Source organism: Callorhinchus milii, unplaced genomic scaffold, assembly GCF_018977255.1.
Source record: "Callorhinchus milii isolate IMCB2004 unplaced genomic scaffold, IMCB_Cmil_1.0 Scaffold2, whole genome shotgun sequence".
NCBI classification, from domain to species: domain Eukaryota; kingdom Metazoa; phylum Chordata; class Chondrichthyes; order Chimaeriformes; family Callorhinchidae; genus Callorhinchus; species Callorhinchus milii.
Genome location: NW_024704743.1, coordinates 87,379,841 through 87,398,818, shown reverse-complemented (window position 1 = coordinate 87,398,818; position 18,978 = coordinate 87,379,841). Strand labels below are relative to the sequence as shown.

Below are 18,978 nucleotides of genomic sequence, written 5' to 3'. Positions count from 1 at the left end.
AGTCTTGATCACAAGAAAGCCTTTGACAGGGTATCTCACCGTCTACGTGGATGAGGTACTCTCCAAAATGGGTTTTGGGGAGGGAATACACAAGTGGATCCGACTGCTCTACACAGACATCTGTAGTGCAGTCAGAGTCGACGGGTACGAGACTGAGCTGATTCCCATCAAGTTGGGAGTAAGGCAGGGCTGTCCTCTATCCCCCACTCTGTTTGTCTGCATAGGCCATCAGGAGGGACAAGAGCATCAGAGGTGTCACAGTCCCAGGCAACCACTGCACACAAGCCAAGGCCTCCCTGTATGTGGACTATGTCACCATCTTTTGCACAGACCAAAAATCGGTCTCGAGCTGCTAGGCATCTGCGATCAGTTTAACAAGCCTCAGGAGCCAAGGTCATCGCCAGACAAGCGAGGCGATGTATTTTGGCGACTGGAAAGAACGCAGTCTCATACCTTTTGTGGTGAAGCCAGACTACATCGAGGTCCTCGGCATCTAGTTCAGGGCTGCCGGGGCGTGCCACAAACACTGTGAGGAGTGTCTAGGCCGTAATGAGGAAGAAACTGGTGATGTGGCACCAGCGCTCGCTGTCCATCACTGGAAAAATCTGGTGATAACGTGTGAGGCCCTCTTGGTGTTACTGTCTGTGGCCCAGGGCTGGCCTTTGACCAGGAACAACACCACTGCAGTCACCAGAGGTCTTCCAACTGATCTAGGATCCAAGATGGATCGTGTTCGCAGAGACACGATGCAGAAAACCCCAGAAAAGGTGGGGGAAAGGAGTCCCTAAGTAGCTCTGAACCTGGTGGCCACCTTTGTGTGGCTGCCTGAGGCTGTGCCTGGAGCCCCGCTACGTGGACAACAAATGCCGCTACGTGCTGTGCTTCTATCTGAATCCGATGCTAAGAAGGGTGGGTCTGGCAGAACTGCCTCGAAACATTCCACACAGTTGGCCGGATGCCAAACCATCTATCCTATGTTGAGAAATTCCTGAAGATCACCATCCCAGACCCCCGTGCAATAGCCAAGTGGCCCACGTGACAGGTAGTCAAAACAGTTCGAAAGGGGGAGAGGGCAGATCCGATTGGGAGGTACCCTACGGCGACAGCCAGCTACGCCTGGCAAAACATCTCGTCACCGGCCCTGACCGTCCTTGGCTGGTGATAAAGGAGCCCTCCCCCTCAGGGCTTTCATGCAGAGTCGAGATCTGGGCCAGTCAGCGCTGCCCTCGGTTTATGTTTGCGAGGTTTCAGGGCGTGAGTTTGGGTAAGCGTGAGCATACAGTGCACATCGGGACACCATCCAAAAGCAGCAAGTGAGCCTTATCAGGGTGTGTGTGGGTGCGCACATGGATGTAGTGCACACAGGGGCGATTCCCGACCATCCTAAAGGGAGCGTCCAAAAAAATGTGTGCACAACCTGTGTGCTGTGAACCTGTCCACGCTCCCCATGAAGAGGGGAGGGATAGGGAGGTGGGAGGTACAAGACCCCATTTGTAACTGCGCCCGACAAATGGCGGCAGAACCACGAGGCGGGGAAGCCTTGATCCCTCACCAAAGTGGAGTGCACAGAGGCCACCCCACCCGCCACAGGCCGGGTGTGTTGAGTTCTGTAACAGGATGATAAAATGTTGCATCTCCTTTTCTGTAACGCGTTTGATATTGTCTGAGACGAGCATAAATGTGTATCAACAAATACATAGATATATTGTGTTTAAAAAAAACATACACTGGATATTCACATGAAGTTCACCCCACTAGGGGTGATCCCAAACTCGGGTTTTAAGGTTCTGCAAATATTGTTTGTACCCAATTTTAAAGGACCTTGACAGTATTACTTAGAACATAACAGCACAGAAAGAGCATTTGGCTCAACTGATCCATGCCGTTGTTTATATTACACGTTATTTCCACCCCATCTAACACCTCCTCTCCCACACCCCTCGATTCCCTATTCTGTCATGTAAGCACAAAGCTTCCTCTTAGTATTATTATACTTTCTTCAGGAACAGGAATCTAACTAGTTTGTTGTGGTCATTATCCCCAATCACTCGAAGTACCGGTCTGCCCAGTGTGCTCAGAGAGAAATTACACTAGTGCAATATCCCCAGGGTTCAATGTATTTAAGATCTATATAGTGTACTCTTTTCATAATACAAATATATAAAATTATTTAATGTATAAGCGCTCTACCCTAATGTGTGAATGGCACTATAAAAATGCAACCTGTAATTGTTGTATAATAATTTATATAATTTATTGTATTATTGTATATTTATTTTGCTTAAACCAATTTTTCTCCTCTCTTAAAGGTGTTACTATCCTTCATTCCCCTTCTACTAGGGCCTGATTTAAGTGACCATTATTTATCTGTGAGCCTTGCCAGCAAGTGTACGACAAACTATTCAATTTGGGGAAATGGGCGGAAAAGAGATCAGTTAAGCCTTTTGTTGTCTGTACCCGACGTCTGCAGACACACAGCTTCATTCAGGGAATTCTGAATGGTGACTATGAATAGGAACCTGGATGATTTCCCTTGCTATAACCCATTGGTGTTGAAGCTAATTTTACCATCTCCATTGTTGTCTTGGCTGAGATCAGGCAACTCAGTACATCCTGGGAGTCAATCCTGCAATTTTACTGGCTGTAAAGCTGAGCAATGTACCAGATGATTACTTTAACTATTGGACTATCAGGCGGAGTTCAGTATATTTGAATAAGTCTATCCTGGATAATCCGATTACAAATGCAACTAAATTGCTTATAAGTAAGAATACATTTGGGAGCCTATAAATCATTAACTTGCCTCAGGATCAATTAGGTTTTCTTTTGCTCTGTCACTTGTCTGTAAGTAAATGCTGGGCATAAGCACCTTCATTTGGTGATGTGTGCTTGTTAAGTTTAGAGTTGCTACTGTGTGGGCTCAGCTACATTTAACAGACCACTGAATCACTGCATTAATACAAAGGTACGCCTCTTCAGGTCAAATGGAAGCAGGACTTGGTTTGTTATCATCTGCCCCAGTGGAATCAATCAGCATATGCACACGGCAGAACTAAAAACTGGCTGCATAGCTTAAATAACACACCAAACGCTGCCCCTCTGTGATCGGCTGTTCTAGTTAAGTCTGCTCTGCTGCAATGAAAATTAGGTTACCCCACGTTGTGAGTTCCTGGAGCACCTTTAACCAACCATTTTCGGGAAGATTCATCAGACATTTGTAGATTTCCAAATTTAATTCACTTCCAGCTACAGTGAGGTCCTCCAACAGTTTTCAACTGTTTTTTTCCCAATAACTGCTGTTTGCCACTTGTACTAGGAGGCAATTTGTTTAAAAACAGATGAGGTGCTCCCTCAATGATTTAGCGGGTAAAGGCACTGACTGATGCAGCACTATCACCATACAGATTGGAAGGATGCAGTACAGCCTGAGACTGAGCTACCTTTTTCTCAACCAGGGTAGCATTTAGGTCTCAATGCTTAGGGTTTAGTGAGGTGGAAAATAGCCAATGTTCTCAATCCTGATTCCTACCCAGAGACACCTCCTGGAAGATGTATGAATGTGAGCATTGGGAGAGGACAGGATCTAGCTTGGCTGTGGTGGCCCTATGAGCAAATAGCCCACCAGCAATCACTGTCTAGACTCCCACATGAATAATGGTTATTTGTAAGATCTATGAGGTCAAAAATGAAACTGTGCCTTAAAAAGGGGGAAAGAAAATATAAGAAATCAAATGGTTTCAGGAGAGGAGATATAATTGTACAAACGAAAGATTATGAGTAAGATGTCTGTACTGTGGAGACTTTAATTTTCCTCTTGTCCCGATAATGAGTTGATTGATGTAACTGAAAGATAAGTACTCCTTTGATCCCAATGTAGCAGGGAAAGAATGAATGCTTCGAACATTTTGAGAGTCTAAAAGGACAACTGCTCATCTCTTCAACTCAGCACCAACTGCACTTTAACACCGGTAGCCTTAAGCCTAGGGCTAAACAGAGGAATGGCACTACTGGGTGAAAAGGCACAACATTTGCAAAATATAAGGGTTGTAAAGGTCAAATGAAGTGTAGTACCACGTTAGCAGTTGTTTGGAAAGGGGAAGGGTAGCAGGAGAGCTATCCGGCAGTTTTAGTAGCACAATATCAGTGCGGCAAATGTTTCTATAAGATCGTTAATCTGTAGAAATAGATCCACTGGAAGGTAGTTCATACGACAATTTATTTTACAGATTGCAAAAAGAGTCTTTCCAACACTGATTCTACAGCATAAATCTCACGATGATAGACAGCCTTTCAAATGAGAAGAACAAGACTGACAAAGAGATAAATACGCAGAGAAACTGCCAAGATGAGAGGAAAGACATGTGTGCAGCTGACCCCATTGGAGTGAACAGCTGTGTACTTCCAGTTAGGCAAGGAGATGTCTCAAATTGTATGCTATCTCCAGCGATCACATCGACTCTTGTTAACTGAATGGCTTTTTTGCCCATCACTCTGGGGAAACCCACCTTATAAACAAATATTAATTTAAAAGCCTCTTTCTGCTTCAATCCGTCATAAAAAATACAGCAATAGAACCCCACAGCATTGAAACTGGCATATTCAGTTTAATTAAGTTTATGCTGGTGTTTATACCCGTTGAGAATTGAACCAACAACCTTCAGATCCCAAGTGACCAAATCGACTATGTTAATTATTAGGTTTTCATTACAAACCACCCTTGCAATCAAGACACTGTGCTTGGTAATTTTGTGAACATTGTATTAATTGTGAACATTGTATTAAGGATCTGGTTTCTTGCATGGCTAAAATACAAGTAAGGCAACGTGTTATTGTGAACGCGTGCTAGTTATATTGTAACACAAATTGTGAATTATATAAGGTGTGCCTCTGTCTGTGAAAAGCCACCATGCTCATGTAATATTCTAAAGAGCCCAGGTGGGACGGTCACATATTCGCCCACAAAATCCACAGTCAATCCACTTTACAATATATTCTGTGAAGCACTTGAGACGTCTCAACGATGTGATAAGACACTATATCAAATGCAAGGATTATTAATATAATCCTTGCAAGTGGGACACTGCTGTGCGCAATTGGCTGCCCCATTTTGCCCACAAAATATACAGTCGATTCACTTTACAATATATGCTGTGAAGCGCTTTGAGACATCTCGAAGATGTGATAAGGCACTATATCAAATGCAAGGATTATTATTATATATTATTATTTTAGGAAACATGATTCATTTTACGGTTATATTAGAAGATCAGTTTTATGCTAGTGTTAGAGATTAAACACCTTCTACTCTGATATCCACGACATCAAATGCAAAGGCTTCATTAGAAGTGTTGAAGTTGACACCTTAGCGTTTCAAGTGTAGACTTTCAAATATCAAAATGATTCATTCACTAATACAAGAACCACAAACTCTTGTGCGAAGCAAGCCGTGTTTGCTGAGAAACTCAGAATTGTCAAGAAAGAAGTCTGAATTCACTGAAGTCTCTAAGAAAATATGTTCATTCAAGTGGGTAGAATACCAACCTTTCCAACACCATGATGCAAGATAAGCAAATTTCAATTCGCAAATTGTAAGTTGGGTAATTGTAGCACTTGAGTTAAATCACATTGCAACTGCACAAGAGAACAGTGCACACAACCAGAGAAAGTCAGAAATTGTTCTCAAACTATTTAAAAGCAGAATGGTATGCAAAATATTTGCAAATTGTCCAACTGTGCATGTGGGACATAGAGCTGTCGCCTGGCTGTTTTTTTGTACTGCCTTGCTGGTTGCCAGTGAAAATATTTAATGCGCCTTTTTCTGCAGTGATGTACTGGGAATGCATATGTGTGACTCTTGGCGTTTTTCCGAGGCACTGTTTAGCATCTCGGGATCTGGGACATTAAAATCCCAGGATTCAGAAAGAGCACCGGGATTGCAACCTAAGCACAGTGCACATGCAAACCGCAAACCTGGGGTAGGTGGACGTGGAAATAGAGGAGAACCCAGAAGGCATGCTCAAAAAATGGTTTAAAATGGAAAATCACTTGAAATCTAACTTTTGTGGAATAGGGAGCCTGTCAAGGATTAGGGTGATAGGCGTGAGGAGGTTGATAAGTGATCTGTTGGGAGATTTTTAAAATTAAGAAGGGATTTAATATGTTAGGGAGAAATTATTTCTGCTAATTGGTGACAAGAGGGCATCAATTTAAGATCACCAGCAAAAGGGGAAATTAGGAGGATTTTGTTTTATATGGCAAGTTGTTAGGATATAGAATACCTGCTAGGTGTTGGTCGAGGCAGGAACTATATTAACTTTCAAGAGGGAACCAGATAACAATAACAATAATCCTTGCATTTGATATAGCGCATTATAACGTCATTGAGACATCTCAAAGCGCTTCATAGAATATACTGTAAAGTGAATAGACTGTGTATTTTGTGGGTGAAACACGGCAGCCAACTGCACACAGCAGTGTCCCACAAACAGCCGTGGAATGAGTGACCAAATTTATTTGGGAGATTTGTTTGCCAGGAAACTGGGAAAAACTCCCTCTCTTTTTGAATAGTGCCATAGGATCTTTAACATCCACCTGAACAGGCAGACTGTTGTGTGATGGGTCGAATGGCTTCTTTGTGTGCTATAACATTCTATCAAAGCGGCTACAAGATTCTGTGGGTAGTGACAGCGTTATGTTTGCCAGTGGCAGACATCGGGTCTGTCCAAGCACGAACAGTAACCGTAAATAAATAAACATATGATACATATTTACTTGGATTCCATACTATGAATAAGGACCCCCCTGTTACCACAGGAAAACACAAAATAAAACAGGCGTGGCAAATGGTTCTTTTCATATAGCAATTACATTTCAATGGGATCCTGGGCAATTTAAATCAAAATAATATATATATACTCCTTGTAATTAAGAGAAAGAAAATAACTTAAGATTGAAAGCCAGCACGTCATCGTGTCAATCAAAGTCACCAAAAAGCAGTCTGTGCAGAAATGATGTTGAGACAAATTAGAGTTATTTTTCCAGCTAATAATGTCCGCCCGCTTCTCTTCGCTAGCCCCTCGCTGCTGCTATGACTATATTTAGAAATGCACAACAGGAACTGCAACTATTTGCCAGCAAGAGGCTGATGAATAAGCAGCACAGTTCCACTTAACAGACGCTAGCCAGCACAGGCTGCAGCCGCAAAATTAATGGCATGTCAAACCAACCACGGCAAATAGAAAGAACAGCTGAAACACTGCAAGCACCCAATTACATAGTCAGCAAATGAACTTTCACTGCCTTTCTGCATCATCACTGGTGAACTGTTTTTATCATTGACAGGAAAAACATGTCATTTTATCTGAATGTATAAACCCATTTTTTTTCCCCCTCACAATTTTAACTGCATCTTAAATCAAAGTAATTAATGACAGGAAAATAAATGTAGCACTCTTCCCCCACATTAATTAATTGGTCATTCATCTCACTGCTGTTTACTAGATGATTCTCGGCCACATTAGCTGTCACATTTGGCAGCAGTCACTACACTTTAAAGCAACTCTATGGGTGTCTATTATGTGCTGTCTGTAAACCAATTAAATGGATTAGGTGTCAATTACACAATTAATAATCATAGTTAAGAATGATCCTTGCATCTGATAAGAGTAATTCATTACATCCTTGAAACATCTTGAAATGCTTCACTTGATATACTGTAAAGTGAAATGACTGTGTATTTGTAGGTGAACAAGGCCGACAACTTGTGCACAGCAACATCCCACAAACAGCCATAATGTGAATGACCAATATTATTGTCTGGAGGATTGTTGGCCAGGACACCAGGAAAAACTCTTCACTTCTCAAACCATATTCACATTGGTTAATTAAATGAGTAAAAACACTGTAATTCCCTTTGTACAGATTTGCTTACATATAAGAGACCACCCTGTTTGACCACCCTATTCATCACATTACATCACAGGAGGCCAATTGGCCTATGGTGCCACTGTCATGCTATCGCCCTAATTGAACTATCTATTTTAGATATGTTTCTCGTTTAGATTTTATTCAAGTGGATCTAATTACCTTCAAAATTATAGAAGTGATTCAGCTTTAATGGCCATTATGGTGATCTGTTTGTTGAAATCTTTCTTCTTACCTCCCGATTATATTTCTAACACTAATCTTAATTTTATACCCTCTTGTTCCAATTCAATAACTAGTGGGAAATAATCTCTCGCTGTTTACCTCTAAAACCCTTTCAGAATTTTGATATCTTCTTTAATGGCGCCCTAGGAACGCTCTATCTTCCAATGAAAGCAGCTCCACTTCTTTAAGCTTTTCATTCGGGAAATTCCGAAGCGAGCTGTGCTGTCATAAAACCTGAAATAAATTATCACTCGCCAATAATACTAATAATAATGATAAATAAGAATTCTTGCATTTGCTATTGTGCTTTTCACATCGGGTTGACGTCTCAAAACTCTTCAAGGATTTACTATAAAGTGCAACCACTGTGTATTTTGTAGGCAAATGTGACAGCCGATTTGCAAGCAATAACAACAATCCTTGCATTTGATATAGCACCTTAACACATCTTCTAGATGTCTCAAATCGTTTCACAGAATATACTGTAAAGTGAATTGACTGTATATTTTTGTGGGCGAAATGTAGCAGCCAATTGCGCACAGCAGTGTCCCTCAAACAGTCGTGAATTGAAGTGACCAATTTATTATTATTTTTAATGTCCACAAACAGTCAAGAAGTGAATGACCAAGGTTATCTGGGTGAATGTTGACCAGGACCCTAGGAAGAAATGCCCATCTCTTTTTTGCAATGGAAATTTGAACATCTACCTGAAGGGTTGGTCCTCAGTTTAACAACTCATCCAAAGAGCAGCACTTCCAATAATGCAGCACGTCTCTTGTACTGTATTGGAATATTATGCTGGCCTATGTTGCAGGGGAAATTAAGGTAACACTTCATCAAACTAAAGCATCTCCATGTGCTTCACATAACAAGTTTTTTAATTGTAGCAACTGCTAACCAGCAGCATCCCAGACGCCATAATAAAATGGAAGTCCAGTTGCTTTTCAAAGCAGCATTACAGAATCTGTAACATAAATCTGAACCACCAGAACAGTAAGATAATACCTTTGTTTAACATCTTATTTCCAAGGAAAGCATGACTAACAGTATTATGATGCTCCAGTAATACACGAGAGGTTCAGTGTGGGTTAGGAGCTCAAATTTGTACTTTGGTCTTTTTTCGTCTAGCATTTCTTATGTTCTTATGTTAAATCCCATTGTAAATCTTGAATCTACAGCCATATGATGCAAAGATGAAAATGCTGCCCACCAAGCATAACTGACACAAATACACAGCAAGATCCACTTGGTGACCCCTGAGATGTCCTTGTTAATTCTTTCTCATCATGACATTGACAATCACCTGCAGGAGATTTTACACATGGGCAGATGCTGCAAAAGACAGCTGCTTCGAAATGTTTGTTTTGATAAGGCTCTATATCAATTGCAAGGATTGAAGTTCTCACATTTTATTATATACCCTCAGGTATTGAGTAAACCTACCAAATAATGCAATCCAAACATCACATGTGGAGTGCAGGGAACTCACAGCCAAGTACTGAACAATATTTATACCCACAAGTTGGACCCTTATGTTACCCAGAGCAGTCCATGCCAGGCACCTGCAACTTCTTCACTGCTCCCCCGATACCTTGGGATTTATGGCTAGCATCCAAAAGATTATGTTAGCCAACAATACACAAAACCGTACGGTGCGATTTTTAATGCAATTTCCCATTATGTGTCCATACCACAAAGGTTTGTAAATGTAGAGCATCTGAGGTTCCTAACTACACAACCTTTTTTCTATAGGTTGGTAAATTCACCAACCTTTAGAAAAATCACCCCCTCTTGGGGGAAAAAATTATATTCATCACAACAATAATTATATTTATCATATCAATAAGCAGCATGGTTCTTTCCCCCTTTAGGTGTCAACTGACCAGTTGTACATTTCCGTAATGTTCTGATTTTAATTCAGGTTTCCTTCATACAATGTTTTCCTTTTATCGATGTAGTGGCGTTTTCTTTGTTTACAGACACATATACTGCAACTCAGACTGGGTGTTTAAAGCCAATGGTATGGCATTGATGTTTGCTTTATATGTATTCTACTTCAAAGTTTTTTTTATCCCTCCTATCCAAATTCATGATTGCCCATACAATGCTCCACTATTAAGAAATAGCAGACAAGAAAAGTGGACAAGTGAGTCAGCTTAATGAATTCCCATGTGCAAAAGTCCTGGGAGGAACTCTCTGAGTAAATTTTGGTTAGAAGTAGTATAGGAAAGAATTCTCAGTGCAAGCACCTCTTGAGAATGGTTATAATACTCATATTTTGTATAGCACCTTTCACCTCAGGAAGACACCTCAAAGTGCTTCATAGGATATACTGTAAAGTGGAGTGAGCATGTATTTTGCAGGTAAGTGTACAGCCAATTTGAGCATAGCAATGTCCCACAACCAGCGATGAAGAGTATAACCAATTCTATTGAGGGATGATTGAGCAGGGCACCAGGAGAAACTCCCTGGATTCCTACCCAATGAATTACCATCTGTTTCAAATGAATTATATTTGAAGTTTGCAAACCTGTCCTCAACAGAATTCAAAAGACTTTTCTCCCTCTCCCAATTCCTACCGTAGGTTTATCAAACTCGGTCTCTGAAGAGGTTGGTGACAAAGGGCTGACAGGGCTCAGCGATGGAGAACTCTCTACGCTGGAGATGTAGTCAGGATCAGGCACATACAGAATCTGCAAATAGGTCACAAGAATATCATCAACCTGAACACACACACATTGTACAAATTGTTAACAGTAAATACAATAACCCAACATCAATTTACTAATAGAAAAAAAGGGTGAAATCCATAAAATTCTACTTTACAGCTGGAAGTGATCCTCTTCCAGCAGCTTTGCAGATTTAAAATGTGAGCAAGAATTACTGACTGATCTGTGCAGACTACAGAGATAAGAGTTCAGCAGAGGCAAAATGGCAAGACAAAGAAATCTCTTCCAAGTGTGGGAATTGTTGGCCTGTTTAAGGGCCCAGAGCAAGCTGAATTCACTTAAGCTTGAATTTGCTAAATTTAAGGAATTGCAGGGGTTGAGGGGTTTCTGGCATGCTCATTTCAAAAGGTAATCACCTAATGGCCAGATAGGTTGGTAGAAAATAATTACTATTCTGTCCAGGCCAACAGCGCCAGTCATTAACATAACATGAGGTTGAATGGCCTGCTCCATTGCAAAAGTATTCTATTTTGCTATAAAGAATGGAAGAAGAGTGTAAAGGGACTGCAAAAGTCCTGGTGGGCATCATTGCTTTGGCAAATAAATATTTAGCACTGAAGATGTGTTCAAGGTGCTTGCTTGGTGGAAGGCAGTCACAAGCAATAACGCCAACAGAACTAGAACAGGAAGAGAGATTAGGAAGGTTAAATACAGCACCTTGAGTCATCCTCCTAACGTGAAAGGCACCATACAAATGGAAATTTATATTATATTGTAAAGACATAATGCAAAAGGATGTTCGATGGACAGGATTCAGCTTTCTGGGCATTCGGATTAGTTCTGAGAAGGCAAGGTCTACACCTGAACAGGGCTGGGACTAATAGCCTCATTAGTCAGAAGTTGTGGGAGAAGAGTTGAAACTAAAATGAAAGAGGGGAGGGGAAAAATTAAATGAATTATGCAGCTAGCTTGGAACCAGATAGTTTTAAAGAACAATTACAATACAATAGAAATGTACATTTAAATAGTTCCTTTCACATTGGGAGGATGTCCCAAGGCGTTTAACAATACTGGCAAGGCACCTGAGCTGGGGGTGGGAGCCAAAGGGTGTCAGGAGAGGAAAGATGACCGAATGCGTGGTCAATTAACAGTGGGAACATAGGTTCAATGGAGGTAAAAAAGGCTAGAGAAAAAGTAGACAAATCTCAGAGGATGGGGTATAAGGTCTAATTATCCAAAAAGGATGAATCGCTTTTAGAAAAAGATTCCGAATAAAATAGAAGCTCTGTGAAGAGGGAATGAAATAAAGGTCATGGAGCGGGACAGCATAATTACTGTTGAAAACTATTATGTCATAGCCTTGACAGAAACATGGCGAGGGAGTTAAATATCCCTGTCTGCAGAAATTTCAGGACAGTCAGTGAAGGCAAGAAGGGAGATGGTGTAGCAATATTAATCTGAGTTTATAAAGGTCACTGAGAGAAAGTAGATATTAAGTATGGTATTCCGATTGAATCAATCTGAGTAGAAGTAAATAATAATGTATTCTTTACAATCTTTCAGTGATCTTTATGGACTCCAAATAAGAGAATTTCGTAGGACAAAGCCAGTCGCTATTATTGGGGTCTTCAATTTTCCCAAGGGACGAGAGCTAATGCTTGTCAACAAAACAGAGAGGGGATGTTAAGACTGTTTTCTGGATGTTTTCTACATGAGTATATCACAAGTCCAACAAGGAATAGGGCAGTATTGGACCTGGTTAGTGGGGAATGAATCAGATAACAAGGGTGGAGAGAGCATTGGAGATAGTGAATCTTAATATAATTAGGTTCACTGTCAAAATAATTGTGCATATAAAGTGGAGCACCAAGTTCACAAAGTAAATGCTAGACCAGGAATGAGATGGTAAGAGTGCAGGGAAGGTCCATAATGCTCAAACATAGAGGAAAAAAATAATTAATAACAGATTATTTTCATTGGTTATTCATTACACAATGAAGGGCATCAGTAATGTGTCTGCATATACTCTATCATATCATAGAGAGAGAGAAAGAGAGACATGGAAACATTTTATTACACCAAAAAACGCCCAAGTGCATAAAAAGGGGAAAAGCTGTGTACCTGGCCTGTAACAACAGCTCTGGAGAACAGCTTGTTCAGCTGCACCAGCTCGTTGGGTGTAGTGTCAAACTTCAGTGAGATACTGTTCAGAGAATCCCTCGATTCGACCTGTTAAAACAAATCAAGTCAGAAGGTCATTATTTGATCTATCCCAACATGCAGACACAAAAGACCGCACTCCTGACTGCTCCAGGCGATCTGCACAGCTTGGTAGCGGCAGAAATTTTCAGCCAGATTTATCCTGACTGAATGTTGTCAAATCCTTTCTATAACTCATTAATGTGGCTCAACAACAACAACTTGCATTTATATAACACACTTGGGGTAGCATCCTGAAGCGCTTCACAATGGCGGAGTCTGACAACGAGCCAGGGGAAGAGGGAGTGGGGAGGTGACCATAAACACGATCAAAAAGGAAGGTATTTAGGCGGGATGTGAAGGTGGGGATGGAGGGGGAAAGTCGGAGGGATTGAGGGAGAGAGTTCCAGAGGTTCGGGCTCATTCTGTGATGCAACTAGAACATGCTGGTAGGCTTTTTTTTTAAAAATGTTAATCTGACATTTTCAAGACTTGAAGGCACAAAACTTCCTATGAGGAAATCTATCTCAGATTCTACAAAATAGTCAAGTAGTAAGAGATTTTCCATCCCTTTATTCTCTGCTCATCACCCTGAGGTTTAGAAAGCTATCAAGTTATCAAGTTATTTAAACAAACACGTTTTGGTGAGCACTGACGTTTCTGTCAAAACAATCGAATGAACAATGTCAAATATTCAGCAAGTACAGTATATATAATATAAAAGTCACAGTGGACTGGTCATAGTGGGCGTAGCGAGGAGAGAGAACTTTTCCAGTACAATGAAAAGGCACCTAAGACTGGATTATTCTGGATTTAATGGGAATGGTTAACAGTTTGGGCAATGTATCAGCCTTACAGTATTGATCTGAGAGGGTATTACATGCATCGAGAGAGGATACAGCAAAGATTGATGGGCAGAATTAGCTACCTAGTTTTGAGCAGGGACTACAGCAACTTTGAATGTGTCTACTACTGAAATGTATAATTGAGCATGTCCTTTTGATTTATGTGGTGTCCTGCTGATGTGTTATTGGTTTAGAGTGTCATGCACCACACAGCAAATGTAGCTGTAGCTGCTTCTCAAAACTTAGGTGTCTAATTTCACTGTACCCTCTCAATATGCTGAGTACCTCTCCAATCAATACTAAAGCCTGATACAGGTCCTAGTTGCTTAATTCTCCTTAAATCAAAGGTAACCTAGACTTGGACACTTATACAAGCTTTAATAATAGTGGAAGCCTGTTCAGCCGGACACAATGGGGATGGCCGTTTGTGCTTCTTCCCACCCAGCAGAGGAATGGAGATGGCAACTTCTCCCTCCAATTGCCATTCCCGTTGGATGGGAAGGGAACCAACAGGCAGAGGCACCGAGGTGATGGACAGCCTGCAGCCGCTTGTGAATGGACAGGCACTTCACCCATTCAAATGTGGCTCAGCTGTCAATCATGATTTGACTCCTCCCATTCACTCCCTGTTCTTCCCCGTTCCTCCGTCCCCTCACTGATTGACAGTTCAACTCCAGCCACTTGTGAATGGCTGGAGTCCACTGTCAATCAATCTTAGACTCCCCCCATCTCCATCCTGGAGCCCCTCGTGGATGAATGGAGCCGCTGGACACACAGAAGGTCTGAGTGAGTACATTTTGTCCACAAAATATACAGTCCAATCACTTTACAGTATAATCTGTGAAGCACTTTGAGACATCTCAAAGATGTGATAAGGCGCTATATCAAATGCAAGGATTATTATTATTATTATATTCAGTGGTATTCAGTGGTCAAAATGCCAGTGCAGCATTTTGATCGAATCAGTCGGCATATTTAGAAGATAAGAATACAAATGAATCAGGCATTTTGTTCAATTTACCGCGTCTGGGGTTAACCAATATCAACCTAAAGCAGAATTCACTGTATAATATAACTCCGTCTCACCCCCTCCCTCGCCACCTTCAAGACCCACCTCAAGACCCTCCTCTTCGAACGTACTTTTGATCTCCCCGCTTCCCCCACTACCCCCCCCCTCCCCCACCCCAACCCTCAGCTCGGGTCCGTAACTCTGTCTGTCTAGAGCCTTGGGACGTCCTCCCGACGTGAAGAGCGCTATACAAATGTAATTTTCTTGTTGCTGTTGTTATAACCTAAAAATGAGATCAAGGATTCTGAACAGTTTGAAATATTGTGAAAGAATTTCATTTTGCACTGTGGTTCAACGGGGTTACAATAAATCATTCTTGGTCTTCACTCTAAAAGTATTTGTAAACTTATGGGAAGCTTCTGCCCAAACTAGGTCACTCCACAAGAGTGCGAGCAGTTGCTGATGAGGAACAGTCGGAGGCTAATTATTCCAAATTCCACACACCGTGGCAATTTAATGTATTGGCTTGTTAACTACTGTCATGCACGGTGAAGTAGCAGAAGGTGGATAGTTCTACTGGTACTGTCCATAGCGAGGTGTAGCACTGAGGTGTGAAAAACAGTGAAACATTGTAGCTAAAGAAGTGGCTAAAAGTGAGACAAGTGAATGGAACGCAAACTCAACTAAAGCAGCAGACTGAGAACTTCAAACTTAGAGGAATACCTGGACTCAAATAACAAACTTCAACAGCAATAGTGAAAAATCAAAACATAAAGAGCAAACTGTCCTGTGGAGGGTGTATTATGTATAAACTAAAAGGCTCATGATCCACCCTTTTTGGAAACAGTTAATGTTTTTTTTGTCCATAGTGGTTATCTGTTTGCAGACCTACTTCCCAGCTGCCTGTTAGCTAGAAACTACCCAACTCTTGTGGTTGTGAACATCTCTGATCCTCCTGCTCCGATACTATCCAAACATTGCACAGTTTACATTTTTAACTTTTAAGTTTGGGTGTGTTAGAATTTACACTTTTTGTATAATGTTAGAATCATAATAGATGTTGCGAACGGGTTAACTTTTAAGTTAAGTGTGTTGTGGGCAGCTGGACTGAAACTCCCTGCACGTACACGAGATAACGGACTGTCTCAAGGACAGTGTGTTTGTGTGTGTGAGGCACATACACCCCATGAGGTGTTCACGTGAACCCGGCATGATTTCGACCGGGTGATCTAATATCCGCACCATGATTGGATGAACATTGGTATAAGAGTTCTGATAACTTTGTGTACGGAGCCGTCCCGGGTCGCGGAGACAAGGATACGGGAGATGGAGCCGTCCCGGGTCGCGGAGACAAGGATACGGGAGATGGAGCCGTCCCGGGTCGCGGAGACAAGGATACGGGAGATGGAGCCGTCCCGGGTCGTGGAGACAAGGATACGGGAGATGAAAGACTTAGAGCTGGAAACACTAAGACTGAGGATATCAGATGGAAGATTGAAAGCTGTAAGCAAGAAGACTGAAAGCATGAAGAATCAAGCTTGTGTGCTGGAAAGACACAGTGTTGAACACTTGAACTCGAGATATCTATAGTGGTGTTATTCTGTTATAAGATCTGTTGATTGTACCGGCCTTTGGTCTGACCCATCGGGATATTGGGGAATAACGAACGAATTATAATAAAACAGTCTGATATCTGGTTAGAGGAATTAGCGTTATTTCCTTGCAGATTTGGTTGATTTTATTTTCTAACAGGTGGAAGGGTTAAGGAGACAAACCTTAACAAAATAGAACCCAAATGGGTAAATAGTATGTTTAATAGCTTCTTGAATTACTTATACATCAGCTTGTCATTTAACATTCCTAATTAGTTTGGGGAATGGAGTGATTGACTTTGGACCCTTTGAATCCAATCCTCTCTACTTTCCAGTCTGAATGGAAGAAATGGCAATGACTGTGTCAGCTCGTAGTCTATGCAGCTTAATTTTGCTTTTTATATAGTCCTGTAGCTCAGTGGTTAGAGCACTTGCCTCACAAGCAAGAAACCTGGGTTCAATTCCCGGCAGGGCAAAACCTTGGGTAAATTTCCTTACTTCACACGTCTGATAATAATCCCTCAAGAAGAAAAAAACAATAATAAATTGGTCACTTCAATCCACAACTGTTTGTGGGGACACAGCTGTGAGCAATTGGCTGCTGCGGTTTGCTCACAAATATACAGTCAATTCACTTTCCAGTATATTCTGTGAAGTGCTTTGGGACATCTAGAAGATGTGAAAACCTCTATATCAAATGCAAGGATTATTATTTATTATTATATAGGACAAATTTCATCCATGGCGAAGCGTCAGACTAACATATGGTGTCAAAAATCAATTAACAGCAGAGGAACAGCAAACTCAGCAAAGTACATTAAACTAGAATTAATGTGTTTACAGAATAGCAAAAAGGTAATTTTCTATGTCACTGGGAACATGCAGCATTCAGAGCTTGAATCTTACTGGTATCTCACTCAATTCAATGACACTTCATGGCATAATCCAAATTATTACAACAACTTCTGTTATTTGATGCCTGAACTCCCTCTTGAACATCCTGCATTCATTAAATCTCCTTGTTTCACAACACTGGCAGGAACTGAACAGCTAGGTTACCCCAGGATGGACAAAAAAANTCGAGTCTCGAGGTGAGTAAGGCATGGATGTGCAGTTGACTGTGCTGGGGTGAAGTAGTGGCAGAGGCTGGCGATGTTGCAGAGACGGAAGAGAGCAGACTTGCTCAGAGCTCAGATGAAAAGACTGGAGAGTTGAGAGTCAAACAAAACCCTGAGGTTCCACTTGGGCTCCTTGAGTTGGGAGGGAGCAACTGGGAATGTCAATAGGATAATGACTGAGATGGGAAGGCATTAATGGGAACTGAGCAGTATAGCCTCAGTTGACGTTCAGTGGTTACCAGGAAGAGAAAAGATATCAGGACACTGAACTCATTTTCTGTACTGGGAGGATATTGGAAGGATGAGGCAAAAGGATTTTCTTCATCTGAAGGTCCCTTGTAAGCTAATAAAGTACAAACAATATCATTATTCAAATTGAATTCAAACTACAGTAAATCTCTATGCGCAAGTGTGATAGCACAATATAAATATGTTCAGTCAACCAGACAGCACGCACTTGGTGAATCATATGTTTAGCAGTGAATTCCACTTGTTTAAGTAGGGCATCACACCAGCACTCGTGTGATATCTTCCATTCTTCACTGTGTAATTAATCAGCAACATTCCCCAACAAAGTAATCAAAGGCTGGGAGAGCATTGCACCCACATTCCACACACCTGCCCAGTAGTGGAATGCACAGCCTCCCAGGATACAATAATAAAAAAAATTGAATTTAAATAGCGCGTTTCGCATCTGGAGGACGTACCAAGGTGCTGGATAGCCAAGCGTTTACAGCTGAGCTGGCAGTTGGATTCAGGGGGAAATTTGGGGTCCGGGGAGGGGGAGGTTGGGCACCAGGGGGGAATGGGGACCGGGCGGAAGATGACTGAAGGAGCAGTGAAAGAGAAAAGTCTTGAGACAGACCTTGAAGGAGGTGAGGGTAAGGGTGAAGAGAAGGGACTCCAGGATGGAGTGCCAGAGAGTAGGAGCAGAAAGGCTGAAAGCCCGACCTCCAATGATGGGGTATGCAGAGTGGGGGACGTTAAACAGACATTGCCGAGTGGAGCAAGTAGGCAGATTGGTAAGCTTTTAAAGGATCACTGAGTTAGGGTGGGGCAAGACCATGGAGGGTTTTAAAAGGGAAGACGAGCATCTTGAACTCAATCCTATGGGGGTCTGTGAAGCTGGGTAAGGATGGGGGTGATAGACTCATGAAGTTCTGAATGGACTATAGCTTGTGGAGAGAAGAATTGGGAAGTCCACTTGAGGTTGGTCGTCTCGTTTTACTCAAAGATTCTTCCCTGCAGAAGAGACCATCTGTGCGTAGCAGCAGGTGAGCTTCCACCGGTGCCAGAGCACATCAGCACTCATTCATGCTGGAGTGCTACCGGAGCTGTGGCTCATTCACACCACTGAGAGCACGGCTATATCTCACTGTTCATCAGTGACAGATTGCT

General features: G+C 41.8%; 1 protein-coding gene across 2 annotated transcripts in view; it reads right to left on the bottom strand.

Moving 5' to 3' along the window:
- Positions 1 to 18,978, bottom strand: part of oxr1a (oxidation resistance 1a) — a 270,847-nt gene that overhangs the window by 71,934 nt on the left and 179,935 nt on the right. For both annotated transcript variants that reach the window (XM_007902691.2, XM_007902692.2), the window contains exons 5-6: positions 12,939 to 13,046; positions 10,728 to 10,841 (exon numbers count right to left, since the gene is read on the bottom strand). In XM_007902691.2, the coding sequence (XP_007900882.1) occupies positions 10,728 to 10,841; positions 12,939 to 13,046 (222 nt within the window). The remainder of the gene's footprint in view (positions 1 to 10,727; positions 10,842 to 12,938; positions 13,047 to 18,978) is intronic.